Source organism: Branchiostoma lanceolatum, chromosome 14 (assembly GCF_035083965.1).
Source record: "Branchiostoma lanceolatum isolate klBraLanc5 chromosome 14, klBraLanc5.hap2, whole genome shotgun sequence".
Taxonomy (NCBI): Eukaryota; Metazoa; Chordata; class Leptocardii; order Amphioxiformes; family Branchiostomatidae; genus Branchiostoma; species Branchiostoma lanceolatum.
In genome coordinates, this window is record NC_089735.1 from 16,605,793 (window position 1) to 16,633,220 (window position 27,428).

At 40.7% G+C, this 27,428-nt stretch overlaps 1 protein-coding gene across 3 annotated transcripts in view; it reads left to right on the forward strand.

Annotated features, from left to right (window-relative positions):
- Positions 1-27,428, forward strand: part of LOC136448324 (AN1-type zinc finger protein 4-like) — a 40,786-nt gene that overhangs the window by 9,019 nt on the left and 4,339 nt on the right. For 2 of the 3 annotated variants that reach the window (XM_066447728.1, XM_066447726.1), the window contains exons 2-8: positions 8,952-9,027; positions 9,546-9,613; positions 10,699-10,888; positions 13,449-13,590; positions 13,902-14,793; positions 16,821-16,933; positions 17,171-17,228. In XM_066447728.1, coding sequence (XP_066303825.1) covers positions 8,952-9,027; positions 9,546-9,613; positions 10,699-10,888; positions 13,449-13,590; positions 13,902-14,793; positions 16,821-16,933; positions 17,171-17,228 — 1,539 coding nt within the window. Of the gene's footprint in view, positions 1-7,886; positions 8,051-8,951; positions 9,028-9,545; positions 9,614-10,698; positions 10,889-13,448; positions 13,591-13,901; positions 14,794-16,820; positions 16,934-17,170; positions 17,229-27,428 lie in introns of all 3 variants that reach the window. The other variant, XM_066447727.1, reaches the window with a different exon arrangement.

Below are 27,428 nucleotides of genomic sequence, written 5' to 3' on the forward strand. Positions count from 1 at the left end.
TCCACAAAACGACAACATTTGAGGGCATGTTTCTGTTCTAAAATGTTCGCTTCGAGCTTTGCAACACACAAAAAATGCTGTAACTCGCCCATTTTTCGTCGCACAACAGAGTTTCACGTATCAAAACATTCGCCAGTTCAACCAGCCGCCATTGCTGGCTACTGCGCAGCTCTAATACGCACCCCAAATAAGGCAGTCCTCGGAAACTGCAGGCATGTCCGCCTCAGCTCGGCGGCACTCGGCAATTTTTCTCCAGCCGTGACGTCATTTTAGGCTCATTTGCATCAGAACTGGCGGGAAAATTAGGGTCTGCCAGACAATGCGACTCAGTGGGAGTTATTGGGGCAGAACAAAAGGCCGCGGTGGGTGTTAATACTAATAGGCGAACTCTCTCCTTCCTATTTTAACCTCCTTGCTGACATGAATAGAGTTGGCTAGAGATTGTAGCAACTGAAATGAGTTTGTGACATTAAGTCGGGTTAATTGCAAAATATTGTGACCATGAAGTATTTACCGGCACGAATAAAGTTGGCTTGGGTTTCGATAATTAAGATAGGATGTGTCGTTTTTGGTAAATTCGTTGAATGCTATTTCCCACAATTACAACAAGAGTCCGTAGGACACAATTCTCCTCGAAGTATTTATAGTGTGTACATTGTGGGTGAGGTGTTAGTTAATTTCCTTTGCAAGTTACCTGCTCAGTTGTAAGATAGATGCATGAAATGGATCTTGATGTAAGGTGTGAAATCACAAACAATTACTATCCTGGTTTATTTTGTTGTACATGTAATTGGCAATTGATTGTGTAGGGATGGGCCATTATACTGGATAATTGTTAATGATGGCCCCAGACTTAAATGGTTTGGTCCATTTTATGTCATTTTTAACATGAAACACTATTTCTCGATTATAACTGCCAGTCCTATATCATCTTGTGACACTTCAGTACCTATGCAGCTAGCAACTGAATTGTGAGTTGTATGTGGAGCTAGGTGTGAAAAGTGCATTTTTGATAAGCGGTTATTAAAGAATTAAAAGTATTGACCCACACAAATTGCATCTCTGCACAGTCCAAGCAAGGCCATTATATATAATGTCCTTGGTCCAAGTAGTGTTGGTCCAAGCAAGGAGGTTTTATATAGAAGGAGAGCGGACGGGCTACTAGTAAGTCTCTATTGTACTATGCGTATAACGGGTGTGAAAAGTCAATGTCGCGTCAAGGTGCAAATTACCCCGATGTACATACACCTCACGCCGAGCGCTTGGCGACTTTGCTTTGTTTTCACGGGTGCGACCCAGCGATAATGACTTTGTCTAGTTTGTGTGGAGCAACTTCAATCTTTTTTTCAGTTACTTTTGAGGAGGACTTTGAAACATTTGAGTTGCAAGAATACAACGTGGAAGATGATCTCTCTAACGGCGAGAATCAAAGCACTGCGGCAACCAACGCTGCCGCTGGCAGCCGCGGTACATTTGATTGCGAAGTCTGTGAGAATGTATACAAAACCGCCGGATGGCTTGAAAAACACAAGTCGTAGAGAACAGTATTTTTCATTGTGCATATAAACCGACTGAGGAGAAATTACAAACTTAGCTTGACTTGGCTCGCATTACCCTGGAGTCCAGACTAGTACCGGGTCGCTAGCGATTTCCTTCGGCGGCGGTCCAAGAAGTCAGCCCGCCCGGACTAGAACTCCCCCGATGCGCTGATAATTTAGGGCATCGGTGGGCTTGGAGCTTTCGGTCGCCGAAGGGATTGGGGGAAGGAACCGGCTAAAGAAACCAGCTAAAAGGCCCGATAAACAGTCAGGATCCCAGGGTAGGCACGCATACACCTTCTTCTGTAAACGTGTCAACTCGGGAGCCAAAATAAATCGGCCTTAAAGTCTCCTAAGGAAACACATAGCTATCCAAAACATGACCGAAGAACCCATGGATACGAACCATGGACCTCCATGCACGAACAGGGACGAAAATCATACAAAAAGTCACTGCCAGGTGCCGGAAAATCTACCCAGGTTCCGCCGTCCAAAACATCAAATTTGGCCGAGGACCCCTTCAGCTATTCAGAAAAAACAAAAACTTACCAAAGAAAAACGATACAAATTTTTTGTGGCAACATGACATTTTAGGTATGAATCTATATTTCTTACGCTAAAAACCGGAGACTTGTCAACAAAAATGACCATAAACTCGCCCTAGTTAGTCGTAAGACAAAAATTCAAGTATCCAGATGACCGCCATTTTGTCCTGAATCGAAAGATGACGTCAGCCGAACCCTACCGGGTGTTCCAAATAAGGAAATCGTCGGAAACCCGAGGCATCTCGGCTGCCGGTCGGCTCTAGCTCGGCACGTGTGACGTCATGCCGAAGCTCCTTTGCATAGAAAACCGCGATTCACGCATCTGTTCAAAGACAGCGCCACGCCAGCTATACACAATGGGTCGCAGCGGGGCGAAACAAAAGGACCCAGCGGGGTGCTAGCCCGTCCGCTCTCCTTCTATATATATACAGGGCTTCAGACTAACTTTTAGGCCTAGGAGCACTGTGCTCCTAACTCAAAAAAGTTAGGAGCACCAGCAAAAATCTAGGAGCACCACTACAAAAAGTTGGAAGAACAAGCAAAAGTCTTGGCTATACCAAGTAATACTCCTATTAATCAATGTTAACAACCGGGAATAAAGTATTTGAATAGATCATAAAAGATAAAAGCCTACATTGATGGTGCAGAGCAATTGGCAATTCAATTCATTCCATACCTAACTACATACTAAATGATACTAGTACTAGTTAGAGGGATTTTTAGAAAAATTGGGCATAGGTTCCCCAGCTGGCCCCTATCCGGGGGCCACGGTGCCTCAAGTTTAACAAGTGAAAAAATACACAATGGTGTTTTCAACTTGGAACAAGGCAAGCAATGATTCACATGACCATTTGCGATGACATTAAAAATGACATAAGCTTGAGTGATATATTGGGACTTTCGAAAAAATTGGGCATAGGTTCCCCGGCTGGCCCCTTTCCGGGGGCCACGGTGCCTCAAGTTCAACAAGGTAGGTAATGATTCACATAACCTTGAATGATGAATAAATAGATAACTCTAAAACTTATCTATTGGGTTCATGACCAAAACAAATAAAGTCACATTCCATAATTTGAAACTTCACTGCTGGCATCAAGTTCAACATTTTTACAGGCATTTCTTTTCTTTTTACCCAAACTCTCTGTCTACAAATAATCCAAAATACTTTAATATCCTTAAAATTCTTGCTCAATAGTATCAAAAATGATCTGTTTGTGCCGGCCCACTCAAATATCTTTGGTTCCTTTGAAACGCGCAGTTCAAATTTCGCGCGTCAGGACCGCGCGGCGCGGCCATCCAATGACAGGCCGACCGCATGGAGAAAGCTTTGTGATTCGCCGCTGTGCATTATAGACGCAGCAGAATGAAAGTAGCCCCATAACAACGGGTATCATTTCAAAATGAGCTTTGAAATGATACTGGTGACAAAAGGAAAATTTGATATTTTTGGGACTAAAACTCCACTTGAATTGATTCATCGATTTCTGATCGTAAAAATCATCGCTGAACAGGTGTAAAAATGACCACAGGAAAATGGCCTTTCATTCTGCTGCGGTCTATTTTTCATAAACATCATGGCTGCTATCGGGCACAGCGAGCGCCCGGCGAGCGCTCACTTTCATTGACAAATTTCTGGCGTTTGAAACATTTTACAAATGAAACAAATACACCACAAAGGAGAGAAACTTATATCCTTTATTTCTATGGGTAACTTTGCCACTAGGAACGGATAGTTATTGTACCGCGGGTGTGGGAACATGATAGAAAATTCACCGACGATATTCGCGGTAGCGTTGGAATACCTAGATATTTACCGCTTAGTTCTGCAGCCATTATCCTGGGGTAAGTCTTATTTTTTTGATTGTCGCACCGTGCGACCGTGATTTTAAATCTAGTCGCATTCTCAAAAAATTGGTCGCATACATGTTGTATGCGAGTCGCACTCACGAGCGCTGATATAGAACCTCCTTGGTCCAAGTAAAGAAAAAGTGTTTATTTATCTTTTTTTTAAACCTATTTGCAATAATAAAGGCTAATTTGTATTATCGTAACATTTCGTCACCGGATTTCTCAATCCGGTGAAACCACCCGGAAGTGACACTGGCCTCGGCCGGCGGCCACATTTCGGCCACATTTCTGAGAAACATATCTCAACAATATTTCATCCCCTGCGTAAACTTTTTACATTGTCACAGCCTCCGTATTACAAACTACAAATGTGGTAGGTTTGAAGGTCCGGAGATTTCCCATTTTCACACTGTGCGTAAAAGTGCCCCGTCCGTCCCATGCGCACTGTCACATACTACGTAGTATGCGAGCTGCGACTGGACACGGCATACTTACTCTCACCTCTCAAATAAACGTACCGGTACGTTTATTTTTTTTCGCCTCAAAATCCGCCCGGTACTTTCTTATTTTAGACGGTACGTTTATAATTTTTTGGAAAAATAGAGGCTTTGCTGACCAGGAATCCCTCTAAAATCTAAAGTTAAGGTTTCTCTTCCTGTATTTCCCCGGTATTTTTGCTTGTGATTCGCTATTTTTCGGCCTAGTGGCGTTGATTTTCCCGCCGCTTTGACCGCGGGCGGGCCTTGTGAAAATTATCCTGGCGGCACTCGTAACATATCGGTCGATCTCGCTTTGACGCTACAAAGTAAACGGGAAAATGAGACGAAGTGGTTCGCGGGGGGTAGGTACGGGAGGGGCCTCCCCCTGAAAAAATTGTAAATTTAGACCCCCTAAGCATGGTTTTGGTGTATTCTGGGCAACTTTAATGTGCATTTTAAGACTTAAATTTGTAACTAGAATTTACCATCTTTTGTCAATTCTGTGAAAGAATCCATTCATTTTCACAATCTACTGTTTTATAGGCCAAAGAATAAAAGTTGTGTTTCTGAAATTCTGATTACGGCCCTGAAAAAATAGGTTCAGTACGTAGGGATTCTCTTAATCTTATTTGAAATAAACACCTTTTTTTACATTTAAGCCCAAGTGTCCAACATTTAGTTTGACAATGCAAAAGTGAAATCTATTAGGACATTGGTAATTCCAAGGAGGTTATAACCTCTTTGATATTTTCAACATAATGTTTTATTTTGTACTATAAAGTATAATGCAGGTACTCAACATAAATGGAATCTATGGTAAGTCACTAAATTGGGCATGTTTATCCACATTTTCTATCTGGTGAAACAGGAATGAGAAGAACATGTTGGAAAATGATTCTACAATGTTTTTATCACTCCCATGTCATATAGAAGATTTTATGTCCCTTGCTAGGATCGGTGGACCAAACAAAGGGTCCGCAGGTTTTTGCTAGGCTCAGTGGGCAAACGTAAACACAACTGTTTTCCTATGCCACCAAAATTGACATGACAGAAAGACGCTGACCAATTCGCGATGGTGAGTGGGTCACTACGCCTCTCATGATCAGTGAAGCTGGTCCTGTAAGGTTCAACACATCAGCTTATTGTTGTCTCCAAAATTTTCTGTCAATTAGATAGTTGAAATGTACAACTAAATACAAAAAAATGCAGAGAAAGAACAGGACATTTAGCTTCAGCCCTCCTATTTCATTTGTAAACTAGAGTTCCACGACCTCATACCTTCGCCAAATGATTTGAACCTTTATGACTGATGTATTTGGAGTGTTTCTCATCAATTATAAATCATACCAGTTGATTGTCTTAAAATATAACATGTCCAAAGTATGAGCTTAACAAATTATGAGCTCAACAAAGAAGGTTATGCTAATATTTTTCAGTAATTATGCAAATGAGGCCCTTATTAGAGTCAATTCCATGTCACCGAGAGGGTTTTCAGATAATATTGCTAGTGAGTTCAAACAATTTTAGGTAAAAGACTATTCCAGTCAAAATGTTCTAAATTGTTCAAACAATCAAGAATGAAAGTTTGAACATGTTTGAACTTATAAATATATGTTGGGACTATTTGAAAAGTAATTGCACAAATATCTCTTTATTTAGAACAATTTTCAAACATCTATGTGATTGTTTCACTGTTTGAACATGTTGGAACAATTTGCATCATTTTTCAAATGGTAGATTTGGGTTATTGCCCCCATAAAAGTAGGTGCTAATCGCACTCTATTGTCTGCCTCTGTATATTTTTAGATTTCACGTCTAGACCTTTGTCTTGAGGTGTCTATGCATGGCACCCAGGCCCAATCCCCTATACTTTGAAGGGATGTGTGAATTGCCCTGTTCCCATCCCACTGACCCAGTTATACCATGTTGTTATAATGTTGGAACATATGGGAATAAATGATCAACCTATTTTCCAACAGTTTCGAAAATAATACAAATAACATCTGTAATGTTAGAAATTTGTCTAACATGTTTGAACACAGCAAAAACTATTTAGAACATCAAATGAATGTTGGAAATTGTTCTAAACAGTCACTTATCTCCCTTAGATTGTTACAAAGGTTTTGCAAATGTTAGAACAAAAGGCAACAAACACCCTCTCGGTAATGTGGAATCGACTCTAGCATAATTTGATTCAATGATGTTTACATTCACATAACATCCCGATGCCAAAAAAAAGTATTGAATGTATGAAATTGCCGTCATTTGCCAGTGTGGAATAAGAGAAGTTACTCATTAAGTATGCAAATTAGCCCACATTAGCATATTTTCTATCTATTAACATTTCTCTCTTCCTCAGTTACAATTTAAATAGTCATATCGTGGAACAAAGCGGATTTTTAAAGTTGCCTCATTAATTATGCAAATTAAAATCTGATTTGCATAATTATTGTCCAATCATACTAAGCATCACACAAGCTATCTACATACCAAAAATAATGACCATCCATCAAGGCCATCTTGTTATAGTATTTCCTCATTAATTATGCAAATGAGGTCTTCATTTGCATAGTTCATATCAATTAATATTTCTCTCTTCCTCAGTTACATATGTCACATGTTTCAGAGTCCTATCATGGAATTTGGCGGATGTATAAACTTTCCTCATTAATTATGCAAATTAGATACTGATTTGCATAAGAGGTGTCTAATCATGTACATCATCACTCAAGCTATCTACCTACCAAAAATCATGACTATCCATCAAGCCCTTCTTGAGTTATTCCCTTTCAAAGTCAGACGCAAAACCTGCTCCTGCAGTTCCAAAAAAGCCGCTAGGGGGCCCAAACCCACACCACTTACTCTCTGTCCAAAGATCTATCTACCACTCAAAAATCAGTTCCATAGCATGTCCAGAACACGAGATATCAAACCAGGAAGTTCCGCTGCAGTACCGTAAGAAGCCGCTAGGGGGCCCAAAATCTAATTGTTTTTAGGTCTCATCAAAACCTACCAACATACCAAATACCAAGACAATCCATCAAGGCGTTCTTGAGTTATTCTGTGCCACTACAAACAGACAAACAAGCAAACAAGCAAACAAACAAACGCTACCCTCTGCATAACCTTCTCGACGAAGGTAACAAACCTGTCAGCCATTCCTGCCTTCAAATTCCCAAGGAGAGGTTCTCTATCTAACCTCCCTGCAATCCTAATTTGACACGCCACTCCAGCCGACAGCAAGGTAACACAAAACTGCACAGCTTTATTAGCAAATCCTCTGGTGGATTTTAGCACATGGCCACATGTTTTCCCCCGAAAATCGACAGCCCATAAAGAATCACAAGTTTACGCGGGAAATCGAGTCCATATATGGTTAACATATGCATACATTAGCTCTTGGGTTACGGTTGTCATGGTACCGATGGGCGGTGAAGCCCTCAAATGGACTTAACTCCGCCCTCCCTCCCTGCCAGGCTCACCTGCTGAGGCGATGGAGCCCCTTGAAGGTACTAGACTACGCCCTCCCTCGCCTCAGCCTCAGCTCACGTGCCACTGACTCCAAAACGTAAACATTCCCAGGGAAAAGGGCTGCCGGCGGCAATGTACAGGCAATGTAAACATCGTCGCAGAAGATCCCGTAAGCTATCAAGAAACAGCCGGAGAAGTTTGTAATCGAGACCACTGGAGTTACGCTTATATTTTTTGAAATTTTAGACCAAAGTAGACGGCGCGAAATTGTAAGTAGGCGGCGAAAGTAGCCGCCTGCCGGCTTATTCTGACAAGGCTGATAGAACCCCCTGTTCTATTCAGAACACCTCCATCAAAAACAGTGCTGGTAGGACAGAAATGGCACGTGTAAAGCAGATAACGTATATGAGTGTGACAGGTTTTCCACTGTATTGGCTGCGTGCATGCTCTGGACAAAAACGAATTGAAAAAGAAATTAGTTTCGCCTCTTCGGTTAATGGCGTGTGAAACTGGTTAACTTGAAAGTGAATAGGGAAGTAAAAGAAGGCATTTTAATTCTTAGTTGCTAAATATCATGCAGCTGTTATGCATGCAGCCAATACAGTGGGAACCCTGTCACAGATATAAAAACCCTGTTTTACATGTGCAACGGCTGCTTGTCAAAAACCAGGCGCTGATGCCCACCAACAAGGTAATGCTATGCAGTGCCTACCGCTTCGACATTGACCGAAAACATAATGCTCTCACCTACATCTACATCTACCCCCTCCTCCAACAACTCTACTCGGTGGTTATAGCCTTCAACAAATATGCCATTGCATTCTTATTTGACCCGCTCTGAAAGGGTTTCAGAACCACAAAAGCTAAACCGAAGTCAGTGGCATTATTGACAAGCTAGCTGCTTTTTGGTTCGTCAAGCCCTGTTTTTGACGGAGGTGTTCAAAATAGAACAGGGGGCGTGGCTTGGAATCGGTCCATTGAAACATGAAATAAACAGGTGTGTGCCCCCTTGAATATATGGATCTCCAAGGAGAAAATCCTGATAGACTGTCTTACATGTATGTCTGTAGGAATCCCCATCTCCCAGCAGCACCTCATCTGGCGCTCCGTGGAGCTGGAAGATGACTACTGTCTCCATGACTACAGGTAAACAAGGGTTAATGTCTCACCATTTCTTCGGTGTATATGGTGATGTAAGGTCTGCTCTGTTCCAATAACCAGCAAATGGCTATGAGGTGGGTGTAGGGACATTTACAGTATTATCATGTAGCCTATTCACACACCTATGCAGACATACTAGAGTAGAATAGACTGTTCAACTCGAAGTTCATTTCATTTTGAGCTTGGATACCATGTTGAACAAGCTAATCATCACTTTTTGTATGGATTTTGAAAGTTTGACTGGTAAATATTTTGCACAATATTACGTATGTATCGTCTCTAATGTATTTGTTATAAATATTGTATTCTATTATTTGTAGTTAATATGTACTAGGTTCAGTACATGTTAAGTGGTATGTTGGTCTGTATTTCTATGGGTCAGCCGCTACCAGCGAGAGCTGCCTTGGCTGACCCAGTGTAACGATTTGTCTCATTGCTTATGAATACAAATACAAATGTTGCCTACGAGATGGCATTGACTGATAGCATGTTTGTCCTTGCAGTATTTCTGATGGTAGCACTCTGAAGTTGGTTCTAGCCATGAGGGGAGGGCCTATCAACACAAGGAGAGGTCAGTTGCCCCTGTTTTTGGTGTGGTCTTCAACCTGTCACATCTAACTTTGCAATTGGAGCTATAACTAGCTAACACAATTGATTTAGTAATTCAGATAGAGGAAATAAGGAACAGCTAACATACCAACATTAGGCCTAGAGAAATAAATGTTGTGTTTCCAGTTACCAGACCGACCCTAGCAAAAACCTGCTGACCCTAGCCTTTCTTTTGGTCAGCTGCTGGCAAAGGACATCTTCGATCTGAGTGATGAAAGTCAAAACAGACTTTCTGTATTTCACACTGCTTTCAACAGTAATGTTGATGTAACTCTTTCTGTCCTTATACTCATAGTTGTACACAAAATAGATTATCAAAGACACTGGGTATGAATGTCAAAATCTGAAATAGCTCATGATTTATGAATTTGTTATTAAGGTCTCATTCATGAGTTTTTTCGCCCCATAGGCCTACATGTTATAAAACGTGTTTACATGGACACGTTTGTAATATAGCTATAGGAAATGCACCAAGGTCATTCATTCTCTGTTGAGCACATTTATACCGTAGATCATGTGAAAAAATTGCCAAATACCAGTTGGCAATTACAATTCCTTTTTATGGCAATCACAAACTGCACTTAGCTACACCCCCTAAAAGCGCACGGCCGCATTACCGACAATGTCGGGCTGTGGACTTCCCACCTCGCGCGCGGCTGCCGAATTTTACCTGCTAATTTCTTCAGTTACAAACAAGCTTTCATCAGTTTGACACTTGAGATCAGTCGGGCTGGCTAAAAGGGACTTTCCCACCGATATAAACACACATTCATGCAGCCATTAATTTTTTGGGGTACAGACTCTTTTAGGGTACCCACTCGGAGTAATACAGGAATGAGACCTTAAGATATTGGCTATGGGAAATAGAGTGAAAAGTGAGAATTTGCCTGTATTCTTAGCATCTGTTGGAGTTCTGCACTAATTGAAGAGATGCCAGGGCAGAGCTTTTACGATAACCTTGCTTTGGAAACCCTGTGCTGCCGTGCATGGGTTTGTGAACAGTGCTCCTACCATATACAGTTTAACAAAAATCTCTTGTCCTGACAGTTCCCGTGGAAGACCCAGCCATTCGAGAGATGGCTGAGTACATGGAGGCCAACAAGGAGGAAATCCTGGACAAGCTGCCAAACAACAAGCAGGTCACTCTGCTGGTGTTCCGTGAGGGTGACCAGCTCAACTTTTTCCGTGTGGTAGACAGAGGAGATGGCACACTAACACCTCTTTCTGAATCATTAAGGTACAAATTATGACCTACACAGTGACCTGCACTACAGTATAGTTCTCTCGTTTTACACACGATTATTTCTTGTGTCTCCATATTACAGCCGTGCGTGATTCAAAATGGCGGTAGAAGGGCCACTTATTTTCGTCTTGCAATAGTTCATATTTCTTATATTTGCTACACACGTTTTCCTGCGTATGAGACGCCGCGTACGCACCCAACATAAAAGGAGGATGAGACGCATGTATAGGGACGGACAAGACCCAGGCTTGAACTCGCCAGCGTTCGTCCTTGTCGCGCTGCCGGGCAGGTTGAGGGGGTCATAGGAGAACAGCAAAGAAGCAGCAACTGGTGGCAGGCCATTGCACTTGAAACATTTGACAATTTTCAATGACAATGGCACAGACGCACAGTTTTGGGTGTGTCTGTGTGTCTGTCTGTCTGTGTTTCCAGACTGCTGTAGTCAGCATAACTCAAGAACCTCTTAATGGATTACGATGATATTTGGTATGTGGGCAGGTGTTGTGAAGCCGAAATTCAAGGTCGATTTTGGGCCCCTGGTATGTGACCTTGGTACTGCAGCAGAAATTCCATTTTTGTATCTCTTGACCTGGATGTGCTATGTTCTTGATTTTTTGGTGGCAGATAGCTTGTGGTGTAATGAAGAAGTGGGTGTGGGTTTGGGCCCCCTAGCAGCTTGCTCTGGAACTGCAGGGGCGTTATTGTGAAAATCTTCTAAGGAGAATAACTGAACAAAGGAACAACGGATTTCCATGATATTAAATATGCGGGTAGCTTTGACAGAGATGTACACAATGAAGTGCAAATTATGCTAATTGGGACTTAATTTGCATTGCTAATGAGGAAAATCTATATTTTCAGTGTTTTCCATTTCAAGACTCAAATACATGTAACATATGTAGTTAATGGAAAGTGGAGCATCAACAGATACCAATTATGCAAATGAATTCCTTAATTGCATAATTAATGCGAAAACACCCAAATTCATCTAATTGTAAAATTATAGGACTGTCAATATTGCAACATGTGTACGTAAGATAAAGGTGTTTATGATTAAGCATATATTTTGTAAATGTGTAAGTCATTTGCATAAATAGAATTGTTAATGGAGATTTTAGGTCGCGGAACTCTTGTTAGTTAAGTTTTCGACGATGTTTGACAAATTTTGGTGCAGTTATCCGGCATCTGTGACGATGTGCCGTGCAGATATGCGGAGTCACTAACAATGGAGTGAAACGAATGGGAACCAGTTTGGGATTTTGGGATTCGGTGCAATTAACAGGAGTGTGCTTTAATCCGTTGTGCAATTAAGTGGCTTGTTTTAGAATTATTTTATTGACTTTTTTTGGTCAATTTTAGATGAAAATATATATTTTGCGCTCCTGCGCCCTGGTTTTTCATCTGAATGACTTGAAATTCAGTGTAAGGGTGCCTTGAACATGTGCCCACAGGACTTCCGTCTCATTTTTGGTATGCACCTCTTCAAAACGACTCATTTGGGGGACTTTGGGGCCTATTTTCATACCAAAAACGTGTTCCACATTCGATCTAAGGTTCGGCCCGTTCCATCTGCCATTGGCCAACGAACACTTGTTCCATTCGGGTTACCTAGTCATATTGCAGGAACTCGCACGCAAAACATCCATCATTGCATGGGGAGGAAGTGAAATATGCTGTATTTGCTTGCGAGCAAATGTCGGCCTTTGAAGTTGGTCATGTTCTTCTCAAAGGGATTCATCTCAGTTGTCCCTGGGCCAATTGAGGTGAAATTTTGCATGCAACTGCGAGTGAGTACATATACAGCAAGTTGCCTGCCAAAGCGTAATTAGGCGTGTATCTCTTTATGGTGACGACACGGGCCGAGTGGAAGTGTTTTTTAACATCCATTTTAATGGGAATGGTGCTGGACGAGTCCATTCTTCCACAAGAGGATTTTTTTCACATTCAATTTTGGATGGGGTGATTATGCAAAAGTCCACTTTTTGACATGAAGTGCTTTTGGACTGGTAAATTTTACATGGGGATGCCACTGGAACAGTCTATTCTTGCACAGGAATCTTTTTTTTAAATTCAATTTTGGACTGGGGAGATTATGCAAAAGCACATCCTTGAGCAGAAGTGTTTTTGGATTTGTCAGTTTAACATGTGGGTGCCAATGGAAGAGTCCATTCTTGCATATGTGTGTGTGTGTGTAATTTTGTTGAAATTTAATTCCGGGCTTGGTTGATTATGTAAAAGTCAATCTTTTTACTAAAAGTGTATTTGATAGTCCATTTTAAATGGAGGTGTCGCCGTAAGAGACAGTTCTCGCACGAGGGGGTTGCATGTAAAAATCGGTCAGTTTTTGCATGGGGAAACCTGTGGGCGAAATATGCTTTATTTGCTTGCAAATGTTGCCTGTCTAGTTCATATTAGAAGTAGTCCATATTGTGATTTCATGACTATTTTGTTTAAAAGCTTTCTGTGTATAATTCCATTATATGTAGGCTAGTATAGTTTTACCAGGATTTTTTCCATGAAGAAACCATCAGACTTTATATTTTCCCTGGTACAGTGGTGCATCTGTGTACAACCTGTATGATGAGGAAGAGGAGGAGGAACAGCCATCCCAGGAACAGATAAGAGACAATAACGTTACTGCAACCAAGATGAGAGCACTCAGGACTAAGATGGAGAGTCTCAGTCTCAGCAAAAAGGCATGCAGACTTTTTATTTGGACATGTAAAACTGACAATTATATCAGACATACATTTAAATGTATGCATAAATTTTATCCAGTTGCTTGAGTAACTATTTTTGGCATACATTTGAATGTGTATGTAAACATATTGCAGTTATATAAAAAGACCAGTGCCCATATACCTCTAGCTCTTTGGCATGGGTGCTAATCCTCCAAGATGAGGCACATTTATGTTATTCATAACCCTCTTGGTCTTGGCATTATGTAAAAAGGTTCTTGTGTTCTGACTTAAATCTGAGACTTTTGTGCATTTTTTTCTTACCTCAGCAACCAAAGTTCAAGCCTAGACCTCCATCAAGTGGTCGTCCAAGTAGCAAAACTTCCTCTCGACGAAAGAAACTTCATCTCCGAAGCTCACAAAACTCAGGACAAGCTCTCAACAGGAACATGCCCCTTCCTCCTGTAGGAGGGTCCTCTGTTTCACAAAGTGACACTGAGGATGCCAAATCTGATCCTCAAAAGGATGCAGAAAGGACCCAGAAGGCAAGCCAATACTCCTCCCCTAGGACTATATTAGAGCGCCTCCCTAGTGCCAAATTAAAAAAGTCAGCAAAGTTAAAGGCTGACCAGGCTGCTGAGCCCAGGTCTGGCTCAACATCAACAGAGGGTACAAAGCAGGACCAATCTGCTGTTAGAGCCAGAGGTACAGATTACAGTGCTCCTTCCAGACTGGCTGAAGACTCGTCTTTCAGCAGGGACACAGACTCTTCCAGTGAGGAGGAAAGACACCAGCAAGATTTGCCTGCGGCTTGTGCCACAACTATTAATTCTCCAAGAAAACGGCAAGAACTGCAAAGAATCATGGAGCAAAAGGCTGAAACATCTTCCCAAGGAATGAAATTACACAGAGACATTAAAGATGTCAAAGTGCAGAAGAAGGAAGGTTTGCAGGGGATTGAAAAAGAGAAACAGGAAGTGATTCAGTCCCTAAAAAAAGATTTTGTTGGACTTGAACACCGTAAAGCAGGGACCAGTGCAGGGTTTCCATCTACTGTGGACTCCCCCTTCAGACGTTGGGAACATGGATATGTGTCAGCAGAAGCCAGGACTGTAGACCTTGTAAATAAAGTTCCTGTGTCATTGGAGAAGCTTGGAGGTAGAAAGGAAGTACAACACCTAGGTAGCTTGGTCAGAAGTGCTACCAAGGAAAGTTTACGAGGTAGGTACCACTGTCATCATGGCACTTTGTTTAGTTGCAGACGATGTTACATATTTTTGCGACATTAATAGTCTGCCCAAATTCATATGATAAAGAGCTGTAATGCTAGAAAAGTTAGGAAAATTCTGGAGAAAAACACGGATGGACTTTTGTCTATTCTGTGTGTAGGGGAAGGTGTATTGGCAAAACAGTACTTTATACAGTACGCATACTTCAAACCCATGCGAAATTATGTGAAATTTCACAGTTATAACATGACACTGATATACTGTAATAATTAGATCTTGCATGTCAAACCATAACCTCTATTATTATCAACATACGTTGAAAGGTAGATAAATAGTTTGTATCACTAAAATCAACTCTTCCAGAGAGGCTGTTGTTCAGGCCAATAACAACTACTGTACATGTATGTAGTTAAATTTTAAAACAAGAATATGTAGGACACAAACAGTGTTGGGCCAGGGCTAAAGTGCTTGGTACCCTCTTTCGTGGCAGTGTGTTAGTGTGTTTGTCCCTGGGTCCTGGGACCCTCTTTCTCTACCAACATACCCCTAAGCCCTCGCCACATCGCGAACTCCTGTCTTCCTAAGTTTTGCGAAATTTAGTGCTCGCAAACATAAATAGACTTACAGTACTTCACGGAGGTTTGTGCCCAAAGGACTCTTGTTTCTTTCTTTTAAACTATTTGAAAGATATTCTCAAAAACACCACTTGAATTCCAGAACAAGCTAGAAGGCTCAAACTTATATCACTTCTTTCCCAGCTCAAAGCAAGTCCAAACATTAAATATGGAAACCGAAAGTTCTACTGCAGTATCTTGGAAATCTGCCAGGGGGAGGGTGGGTAGCAGCAAAATTTTATTATTTCCAGATTTGACTGAAGGTTCAGGTAGAGTCCATTCCAAGTTACCAAGAGGGTTGTTATTGTCATAATTTACAAATGTTTTCAATCTTTAGAAATATTTTGAATGTGATTTCAACTTTATAAATATTCCTCCGGTTTTCTAAAACTTTATAAATATTCCTGTGGGCTGTGAAGAAAGCAATTCACACATCATTGCCAAGGATAGGGAAGAATGCTCTCCACATAGGACCCAACAGTGTCCTGCAGTGAAATCTAAAGATATACAAAAGAAAACAGAAGGGCTGGATTAACACCTACATTTATGGGGGCAATCACCATTTTACCATTATCTACCATGTCCTACCATTTTTTGAAAATATTTCTAAACCTGAAAGAATCATGAAGATGTTTAGAAATTATTCAAAATAAAGAGATTTTTGTGCAGTAACTTTCAAGATGTTTCTAAACTATCTAGCTGAATTTGAATAAATTCAAATTTTCATATTCAATCTTTTAGAAAAATTTAGAACTATTGTTGCTCAGATATTCTTTTATTAGAAATAATTCAAAATTATTACAAATATCATTCAAAACCCTCTTGGTGTCTTGGAATGGACTCTACTATTACACCAAATCTAAGTCAATCCATCTTCAATTATTTTGTTGACCAACAGACACACAATACAAACACTTCCTAAAGTGTAACCTCCATTATAGACAACAAAGCATACTGAATGTTAAGTGATTTATTCTTTATGTATGAAATTTGTTGAGGGAATTGTTAAAAAGTTTGGTCACTTAGTGGTTGCCCAGCAGTTGCAGCCTCAAGTGGAAAAGGATTGTACAAACCAGAAAATATCTGGTGCAAAATCAAACTGTACCATACCATACCTTAAGTTTCGGAAACAAATGTCAGTGTTTTATGTTTATCAATAACTTATTCGAATTGTACAGTATATAGTGTTTAGATGTTTTAAGCATCAACGTGTCTCGTAGCAAATCATGACGTATAATAAGTGATATAGTCAAGAGTCTCTTTGCTTTAATTTTACTTTAACAGGTACATTTCAAACCAAGTGTGAGGTCACTGCTTGTATTACAGTATCTGTCAAATATACTATAGACCATAGACCAGATTGGTGAACCTGCATCCTTGTGCCCTCTGGGATATGTTTGTGTAGGCTTGAGTGGGAAGCACAGAATGCCACCAGAAGGTCTTGGTTACTCTAGCAATGCTGCTGGCCTACGGAAACATGACCGAAGAATTGGTACTCCAGACAGGAGTAGACTCATAGTAAGTCTACTTCAGCATCCCTTTCCTGGTAACCTTTATGATATTCTGATGAGAATAGTATTGGTCTAATTAAAAAAGTATCTGAAAACTAGGTATGCAGTACTTTCTTATCTTTTCTGTTGTGTAATTTATTTGCTTTTACCATGCTGTTGAGTGGATAGTTTTCACAGTTGAATGCACTTCAATAATGTTGACATCTGAAAGTGCAAGCGCTAACACATTTTTGTTTTTCTGCAGTCTGCCCACAGTATTCGAGACTTGTCAGGAAGGATATCAGCTTCGGGGAGAGGAACAGGTTTGTATCAAAGGGATTTACAACCTTAGTATATATCAAACTTTCTTTGTTACACAGCAATGTGTTTTTTATTTTTCTCTGCCAATGTTTCAGCAGTTGCTATGCTGCTTTTGCCAGGGAGATATGACCTTTCTTCATGTAGCATGGTGACGTAATTATCAACAAGGATGCGTTCTCTAACATGACTGGACTCACTGAATTTTGACGTAGTGGCAAAGATACGGTCCTAAATATGACTGAGTCTATTTCCCACCATCTCATTCATCACTGAGTTCTATTTCCCACCATCTCTATTGAAGACTGGTGTGGACTTTCTGATCCAGATGGCTTCCTTGATCCAGCATGTATTAGGGGTGGATACCGGTTCGGCTCGATCAGGTTCGAGTCCAGGTTCAGGTCCAGAGGTTTAGGTTCAGGTCCGGACCTGAACCTAAACCTGATCCTGCCTAGTTGATATCTTGGTGTACTTAGGTAATATCAAACCAATAACTGGTTATGTATTTGAACGTTCAGGGTGCAAAATACTTTTTTGAGCCAGGCTGCCAAGTAATAGTCCTATTAATCAAAACTAACATCCTGGAATATAATTTCAAAAATATTCATGCAAAATTATAGTCAGTAGTAAGCAAAAAAGCTCAGTAGTACAAAACACAAAAGCAGTATAGTATATCAAAGAACTTTTTAAAAAGATTGAAGAAATAATTCAGTTATAATGATAGTAGAGTTTCTAATGTAACAACAACAATAAAGGAAATTACTTAAGTTTGCCCCTGCAGATTAACTATGACCAAAAAAACCTCCTTGCTATGACTGAAACATAGTGTTAGAATCATTATCAACCTATCATGAACCCGCAGTGTGACTAAGGGTCGCTAGAGGGCGGTAGTGTCACCACCATATTCCATATATGGAACATGCAAATGAGCTTGCATGCTTCTCTATGGCAGCCATCTTTTGTTTTGCCTAGGGTTTGCTTTCGTCTTTTCCGGTTCAAATTCCACGATCTATGGAGGGTTTTGGGTGGTTCAAAACGAACAGGTGTTGATTTCTATGTTTCAAGTGAAGATTTATCGAATTTTATGAGAGTGACAGTGTGTTTTTGTGAGTTTCCAGGGAGTTTATGGGGATACATGATGCCGATTTGGCACCAACCTCGTGGCTGTGTGGTAACTTTTATGTGTTTTTTTTTTTCGTAGCACATTTCAGTATCGACCTAAAACTGAACAAACAGGTATAGAAAGAGATGACTATGGACTTATTTTTGGCTAATCTAGTTTGATTCAAGGTTATTTTTCCCCTTCTGTGGTCAGAGTACTAAGGAGATGTCTAAATATTCTAATATTTCTACTTTGTTCCAACTTCCGGGTTCAAAAAACCGGTTCACGACATTCGGTTTTTTTGAACTGGTTACCGCATGTTTTTCCGGTCCGAACTGGTCCAGTCGTACCGATATCCACCCCTAGCATGTATACATTGTGTATGTTGTCCTCTCTGTTTATGACCTTGACTCCCTCCCAGGAGAGACAGGAAGAACTTTTGGTACCAGATTAGAAGAACAGAGGAAGGAGGCTAAAAACCCTGAAAGCAGAAGGTACACCGGTGCTCTGAAGGAAGAAGCAGAGAAATAGGAAACACGAAACAACTGCATAATTAGACAGGGAAGATGGCGCAACCCTGCTGTTAGGTCAAAAGGCGGCAAGGAGTATAGTCCGGCCAGTTACGTTTGAGAACACATCCTTTCTATGATAATTACATGTACGTCACTGTGTGACAAGGAGTTAGTTCATATTGCCCTGACTTGGTTCATCAGAGCAGCTGCTGAAATGTTGGCAGGGAAAAACACAAGGCTGTATAGGAAAGAAACTACCAAGGTATGATATATTGATTTACCAACCTACTCTCGCCTCTCAAATAGAAGTACATGTACACATGTACATATACCCCCTAGAATAGAATCCCCCCCCCCCCGGACAAATCTTCAAAATCTGATATAAGCACCCCCTGAAATAAAAGTACAGTCAAACCTGCCTAGGCGACCACCTCTTCAACGCGACCACCTGGCCATTGCGACCGTTTTTCTCGGTCCTGAAAATTTCCTGATAGGCACAAGCATTAACCCTTGTCCTGCGGACCGCCTATATACGTGTATAGGCGCTAGACATAATGTGCGGGTCCTGCGGACCGCCTATATATAGGCGCTGGGGGTATTTCCGGCATGGAAGCGTCGCACAGGCGCGTAACGCAAAGAACCCGGAAGTAACATAGTCTTGCAGCATGGACGGGGTCAAGGGTCAAAATTTTTCTTACGCAATCGGCCCAAGATGCATTGCGAGATATAGTCTTGCAGCATGGACGGGGTCAAGGGTCAAAATTTTTCTTACGCAATCGGCCCAAGATGCATTGCGAGATATGATAATGAGGCCATTATGTTAATGAGGCCGCCATGATGCCGTGTCGTCTGCTGGAATGTTTTCGGGGCGATATTTTCTGCATTTCTGGCGGCAATTTCGGTGTTTAAACGCCAAAATGGATCGGTACACGGTCGAAGACGTTCTAGAGGACATTTTCATGAACGTTTCAGTGGTGGAATATCCTTTATCAAGCGAAAATTCCGCTGAAATCAGTGACAGTTCTGGCGAAGACGGGGAGTCACAACATCGGCCTCGAAGACATGTCGGGGCAAGCGGAGCGGGACCTTTACATGTTGCTGATGAACTTGACAGCGGCGCTGACGCTACTTTTAGCCGTGGAAAAGCTCGGGGAACTTACCGAGAACGGCGTGGACGTGCCCGAGGAGGTAGTGGACGTGATCGCAGGCGGGGCAGTGGTGCATGATTTCTATTGTGGGGCTGACCTATACAAGGCCAGTCTCAGATTTTGATAGCCATACTCACCTGTTATAATATCTGCAATTCGTATTTCTTTACATATAATTCTGATGTTGTCAAAAGTGGTCAGAAACTTTGTAGTCTTTTTAGAAACCTGTGTGTTGGTGCTATACAAAGGTATAGAAAAACGTAGTGGAATAATGTACTCTTTATTGCTTTTTATGTCTTTATTATAATGTAGCCTTTAGTATAGATTGTAACAACTGTATGTTGATATAACAAGAAAGTTTAGACTATAAGCTTTCCACTCATGTGTAGAAAGCTAGCATGTCAATTGTTCTGTGCCTACAGCATGAAGTGTACTGTTCTGTATGAGGGTGTAGATTTTGCTAAAAAATGAGTTCAGCACCAAGGGCAGTCTACAACCATATACTCACCTGTTACTATACCTGTGTTTTTGGTCCTTCACATGTATCATTCTGAAGTTGCCAAGACTAGTCAGCAAAATTATAGTCTTGGTAGAGACCTCTGTGTTGGTGCTATGCAGCAGTATATGGAAACTTTGTGGAATAATGTACTTTTTATTGCCTTTTATATCTTTATTACCTTTGTATTCAATGATATTACTTTGTTTGGAATTCCAAAGATAATACCTGTTGTAAGCATTCAGCTGATGTGTAGGAAAGTGATTGTAATAGAGGTAAAGAAAGAAGTATAATGATTCTAAATGGATCAGCTTTTCTACAGAAAAGCCAGTTCAGCACCGTGGACATTGTATGATCATAAACCTACCTGCTGAGATACCTGGGTGAAGTTCGTCATCATAGATATAGCTCTGAGGTTGTCAGGATGTGTCAGGAATGCTGCAGCTTTGATATTGGTACTTTTTATATGGTTAAGATATTTCAATACAAAAGGTTTTTGAAAAAATAGTTTTTTATTGATTTATTGCCATTATAAATCAATTCAGGTAGGTGCAGGCAGAATTTGCAATATATTTTTGAAAAGTAGAGACTCTTAGCTTTGTATTGATATATAACTTTATAGAGTTATTTGTTGGCAAAGTGTTAAAAAGATAGCAAAATTAAAGCAGTACCCCTCCTTTGAATAGGGTCAAGAAAGCCCAGCACAGGGACTACTGTAGGGTAAAAAAAGTCCAGCAGGACAAGGGTTAAGCGGCCTGCCCAAGGCGACCGCGACTGCCACGAATTGGGACCGTACAGAGCCCAATCCCTGCCCATGATGACCGTTTTCTAGCGTGTGATGACATCGCATTTTGCTGTCTATGACAGAAATGTTTTTAAGACCTTGACGGACAAAAGTCTATGGAATAGCATCGATTTATCAATAAAGTGTTTTGATAAAACGTTCACACTGGAAACATTGTAAATAAAAAGGTTTGACAATGTGAATTATACTTAACAGGACAAAATACTTCCTAAAATCGATGTTGTTGTGCCCATCGATCTCATACAGAATACCGCAAGCTTCTGGTTCGGTTTGAACTTGAAATTTTCAAGACGATTACGTGGTGCATGGCGTCAGAAAGATTTCTATCCATATCTTGTATTTTAAAACAACAAAAATTTGTATGTGTCTTACTAAATTCTGCCGAAAAATGACTTCGCAGTGGGCAAAACATATCGTGTTGTTGGTCGCTGATACCATCTTGGTTTTGGGGGATTGGCAAACTGCTGACCTTTCTGAAACACGACGCTTCTGCATATGAACATTTCTAATACTCCTGTTATTGATGAATATTAAGATTCTTATTTTCTTGTTATTCCCATGAATCTCACAAACCTTTATTGCGTGCTGCTTGCTTGTGATCGCCGACGCTGTACATTCTGCTGCACTCTTACCTTTCGATGCGGTCGTGAGCTCGGCAGCGATATCAGAGCGTTCCGTGTTCATCCTTCACTTCACAGTCAGATCGAAAACTTTTTGCCCCTTTTATCCAGAGGTCGGAGCCTAAAAGTCTGGGGGCGGCAGGTTTCTTCTAGGGCTTTTTCCTAGGCCTAAACTTAGATTTTATACATGTGTGTGCATGCGTGTGTATTATTTGACGTAAGGTGTGAAGGCCGGAGGGCGCTGCGAGATCATCGAGGCAGACATTGTTTTGTAGTCAAAATTATGACAGAAATTTGTACACGATGTAACGGTACATTACAACGATAACGGAAAAATATAAGTGTTGTAGGATCTGTGTCAATGAGAATAAAACCTGCTGGTAGTTATGTTGTCTAAAATCACATCATAATCCATCCATCTACATGTATGTACTACTGTATTAGCCTGGGTGCCAGACCACCGCACTCCTGGCGCTAAACCTTCGGCCGGCGAAGCAACTCGCGCCGCCGCCACAGATAGCACACGGCCCACTAATTACCTCTCGCGCGATAGAAATCAGGGTTCGGCTGCCAAGCGCTCCCGGGTGCCAACTCTATCCCTACTACTAGATCTTCCCCGCCCAAAAAGGGTTATCATCGCATCGCGCGAAAGGTCTGGTATCCAGGCTACTACTGTATTAACACCACGACCTAGAAACATGTTGTGAGTCAATCCTCTTCAAGGCGACCACCTGCTCAACGCGGCCACTTTTCCTCGGTCCCCCGGGTGGTCGCCTTGGGCAGGTTTGACTGTACCCCACTGAAAATTTCAAAATTGACAGTCGAGGTAAACTGTGTCCATACAACTGTCTGAGGGAAATAAGATAATAAGCAGGTATGTTATATCTATTCAATTATGCCTGAGGACCATACCTATAGATATTGAATAGAATAACTGTACTGAGCTTGTTCAAATCATGATGATCTTTCTCGCCACTTCGTAAAATATAATCATTATGTTGAAGAATTGGGCATAGGTTCCCCGCTATGACCCCTAACTCGCTTTCAAATTCAACATGTGAAAATGTACATGATCATGCATGTGCTACTTGGAACTTGAAGCAAGTGATAAAAAAAAATTGTTGTACATGTATATCATTTATGATTACTGACAATCAGTGACAAAAATCATCAGATAGCTTCTAATGTACCTGATCTTATTTTCTAAAGACATCACCCCCAAAAAACAAATATGAACACACCCCCTCAACAAAAATGGGTTAGGCCACAGCAAGTAAATTTTATGGATGACATCCTCCGCAGACTCCAAAATTAATGAGATAGGGCGAAAAAAAAACAAGGCCGGCCAAAACAAACAAGATTCCTATATTTTCAAATTTTGAGATCATAAGTCTTGATAAACAAGAATTGAGGCGACGAAATATGATATCATGACCAACAGGTCTTTTATTCCTGTATTCAACCAATAAGGTTTCATATATAACAAAACCTGCTTGATTTAATGTAAACATGTCCTTGTAGATGTGTATACATCTCAATAGACTAACTACAACAAATGCAGAAAAGAACTTGTTGTACCATCATCTTAAGCAACTACACTGACTTTTCATATGCGATGAAACACCTTGTGTATACAGCTCAATTAACTAGACCCCCCCCCCCCATTATTTATATAATGTCCTTGCTAGAACAAATGCAGAAAACAGCTTGTTGTTATACCATCATGGGCAGGAACTACACTGGGTATTCATATGCAATGAAACACCTTAGACTGTCAACATTAAACTGTTCTTGAAGATGTGTATACAGCTCAATTAACTAGCACAAACGCAGAAAACAGCTTGTCATACCATCATGGGCAGGAACTACACTGGGTATTCATATGCAATGAAACACCTTAGACTGTCAACGTTTACGACATATTTGCCAATTTTTGGCATGTTGACCACCGTCGGAGGGCAATGAATTTCTTGTTTTTTATTTCGAAATCAGCCGAAAATTAATGAGCGCGCTGCTGTCATCCATAAAAATTACTTGCTGTGGCCTAACATTATTAATCCCTGCCACATATACAGAAAAAGAAGCTAACCCTCATGTAGGATATAAACTGACAAAAAATTATGAATTTTTTGGGAAAAAATTGGGCATAGGTTCCCCGCTACGACCCCTTACCGGGGGCCAACGGTGCCTTCAAGTGAAACAGTATACATAACTTCTACTTTGAACCTGAGGCATTGCAAGCAACCATAGGAAATTGTTGAGAAAATTGAAAAAGCCCTCCAGTCTGCCTGAGAAACTTGAATGGTCAGTTCCTGCTGTAGATTTGTAGCATGCTTCTCTATACTTTGACTCCAAAAATCATAGAGTGCTTTGAATTTGCAACAAAATGATAATACCCTCTATTCCCCAGTTTGCCAAAAGAATTATACTTTTGTAAAGTTACACTAAAACACAAACCTGCTCATTAATATACATGTGCTCATTTGCATATATAGGAAAGTACCCTGCTCCTCTAGGTCTCGGACCAGAGTTTTTTTGCAATTTCGTATGTAGGCCGACACCCTCAGGTCGACGGGCTACACTTCCGCCAAGAAAAGTAGGACGGAAAATGTAATCACATGGTCGAAAAGCGGTTTTCTGCTGTTTTCCAATGTATTTATCGGTATTGTTCGTTGTCCCTTTATTTTGGGTAGAAACCATAGTAAAATGTAAATTTTGCACCCGAAAATTATCATTTTTTTTAACACTTTTTTGATCGAACCTGCTCTGAAAAAATGAGTTTTCCTGGGGTCACGGCATATATGCTGAGAAAGCTTAGTAAATGGTGTCTCTAAAAATTGAAGAAAATGAAAAAGTCATGTGATAACTTTTTCGCAATCTCCGATGACGCAAATTCGGTGAAAATGCATTAAAAACGATGCAATTTGGGTCATCAGGCGAGAAAAACGCATCACCGTTGCCGCGGACTAATACAAAGAAGGCTTCGATAGCGAACCAACTGCACCGCGCCCAAAAATACTACAACTCACGGGCTTTTCAGAAGATTCAAAATATTCATGCACAGCTAAAACCATCACCAAGCAATCTCGGGCAGAAATCAGGGTGACAACCACGCACTTCTGGCAGATTACCGGGTCATGACCCAACCCCCGGTCAGATTCGAACTCCGACCCGGAACCTCTACCCCATGCTTGCAGACGCTCCTGTGTCGGCAGATTTTGTGAGGAAATTTCAACATTTTCAGTGGTTTTGGAACACAACAAGCGAAACAACACCATGATTGGTATTTTTATGGATGATATTGGTAAAATGAACCAGTCATTATCTCCATGAAAAATGGAAGATATAGTTTTGGGTGTGTCTGTCTGTCTGTCTGTTTGTGTTTCCGCACTACTCTAGTCAGCATAACTCAAGAACCTCTGGATGGATTTCGATGATATTTGGTATATGGGCGGGTGTTGGGAAGCCAAAATTCAAGGTCGATTTTGGGCCCCCTGATATGTGACCTTGGTACTGCAGCAGAGCTTCCGTTTTTGTATCTTTTGACCTGGACGTGCTATGGTCTTGATTTTTAGGTGGCAGATAGCTTGTGATGTAATAAAGAAGTGGTGTACATTGGTTTGGGCTCCCTAGCAGCTTGCTCTGGAACTGCAGTGGCATTATTGTGAAAATCTTCTAAAGGACATAACTGAAGAAAGGAACGACGGATTTCCATGATATTTAGTATGCAGATGTACACAACGAAGTGCAAATTATGCTAATTGGTACTTCATTTGCATAACTAATTAGGAAAATATATATTTTCAGTGTTTTTCATCATAAGACTCAAATACATGTAACAGATGTGGTTTATGGCAAGTGGAGCATCAACAGATACCAGTTATGCCAATGAATTCCTAATTTGCATAATTGATGCAAAAGTGCCATGTTACATTTAAGAGGAAAATGATAGGACTGTCAATATTGCAACATGTGTAAGTTAGATAAAGGTGTTTATGACCAGGCATATATTATTTAAATGTGTAAGTCATTTATATAAACAGAATAGTTCATGGAAAAAGGTTGATTAAGACAAAAAAATATATCAGCAAAGGCTAAAAATATTTCATGGAGATATAAGGTCGTGGAACTCTTGTTTTTCGCCTGTGTTGCCGAATTTTGGGGCCGAATCTTCCGTGATACAGACTTGCTTCGGGTTGTTCTCTCACCAAATTTCTGGCTTTTTTTTTAGCAGTTTGGGGCTAAAACTCCACACTAAAAGTAAAACTAAACCACACACTATATTTTCATATGTAATTATAGTGCTACAAGGAACCAGTCATTTTTCTGCTGCTTGCCGATTTGAGGAGAATGTTCCCGATTTCTTGCAGTGGCCATGTGGTGGTAAGACTTTTCACAAATGTGTACTCTTACATGTAGCTCCTAATAAACGCTCATTTTCTGGCGGTTGTTTTTATTTTTATTTTAATTTAGCGAAAAGACAAAGCAGCGAATCTGTTAACCAACAAAATGAATTGGTGTGGCCTTATTTTTAAATATGAACCCTCTGAAAATTAAAATGCCATTCTTATAAACAGAGACCGTCAAAAGATATTCATATGAAAATTGTTTTATGAAATGTCAATGTTGCGTCATATTTTCCCATTTACTTTGTGGCGTCATAGTGTTGTGGCATCTGTGTGGCATAATGGCAGAGCATCCGGCTATGAACCAATGAGACCCAGGTTCAATCCCCAGTGGAGTACCCAGACATGCACCCAGACGTTGTGCCCTTGGAAAAGGCACATATTTCCCATTTCCTAAGCCCAGCAGTAGGGTTTGGGTTGGCGTTAGGAAGGGCATCCTGCCATAAAAACTCTTGCTACAAAAAGCCTTGCACTTGATGAGGAGTTCTGGGGCTCCCCCATCCATGTGCAAGCACGTCCAACCCCCATATGATGGGGAACAAAACATGTAAAATTGGAGAGAGAGAGATAGCGATATCGACCGATGTGTTACAAGTGCTGGAGGATTTCACAAAGGCCTGTCAAAGCGGCGGGAAAATTAATGCCACTAGGCCAAAAAATAGCACATTACGAGCAAAAATACCGGGGAAATACTGGCAGATAAAACATTACTGTCAATTTTAGAGGGATCCCTGGTTAGCAAAGGATGCATTTTTCAAAAAAATAATAGACGTTCCGTCTAAAATAAGAAAGCACCGGGCAGATTTTGAGGTGAAAAAAAATAAACATACCGAACCGGGTACGTTTATTTGAGAGGTGAGAGTAGGTTGACGTAGTACGACTGAAAATTTGAGGTGAGCTACTTTTGCTTGACTGTTGATATAAAGATCAAACTTTGTCATGGATTTCAACAACACAGATGAGCTTTCATGCTGATTTACCAACCTGATGAAGCTATTTACAGATATAGTTTTGCAGTGTTGGACACCATATTGTTCAGACCCACAAAATTGTGTCCCTAACAGTAACCTCTGAAATGTTTTAGATAGAAAATACCAATATAGCTTGTTATGCCAT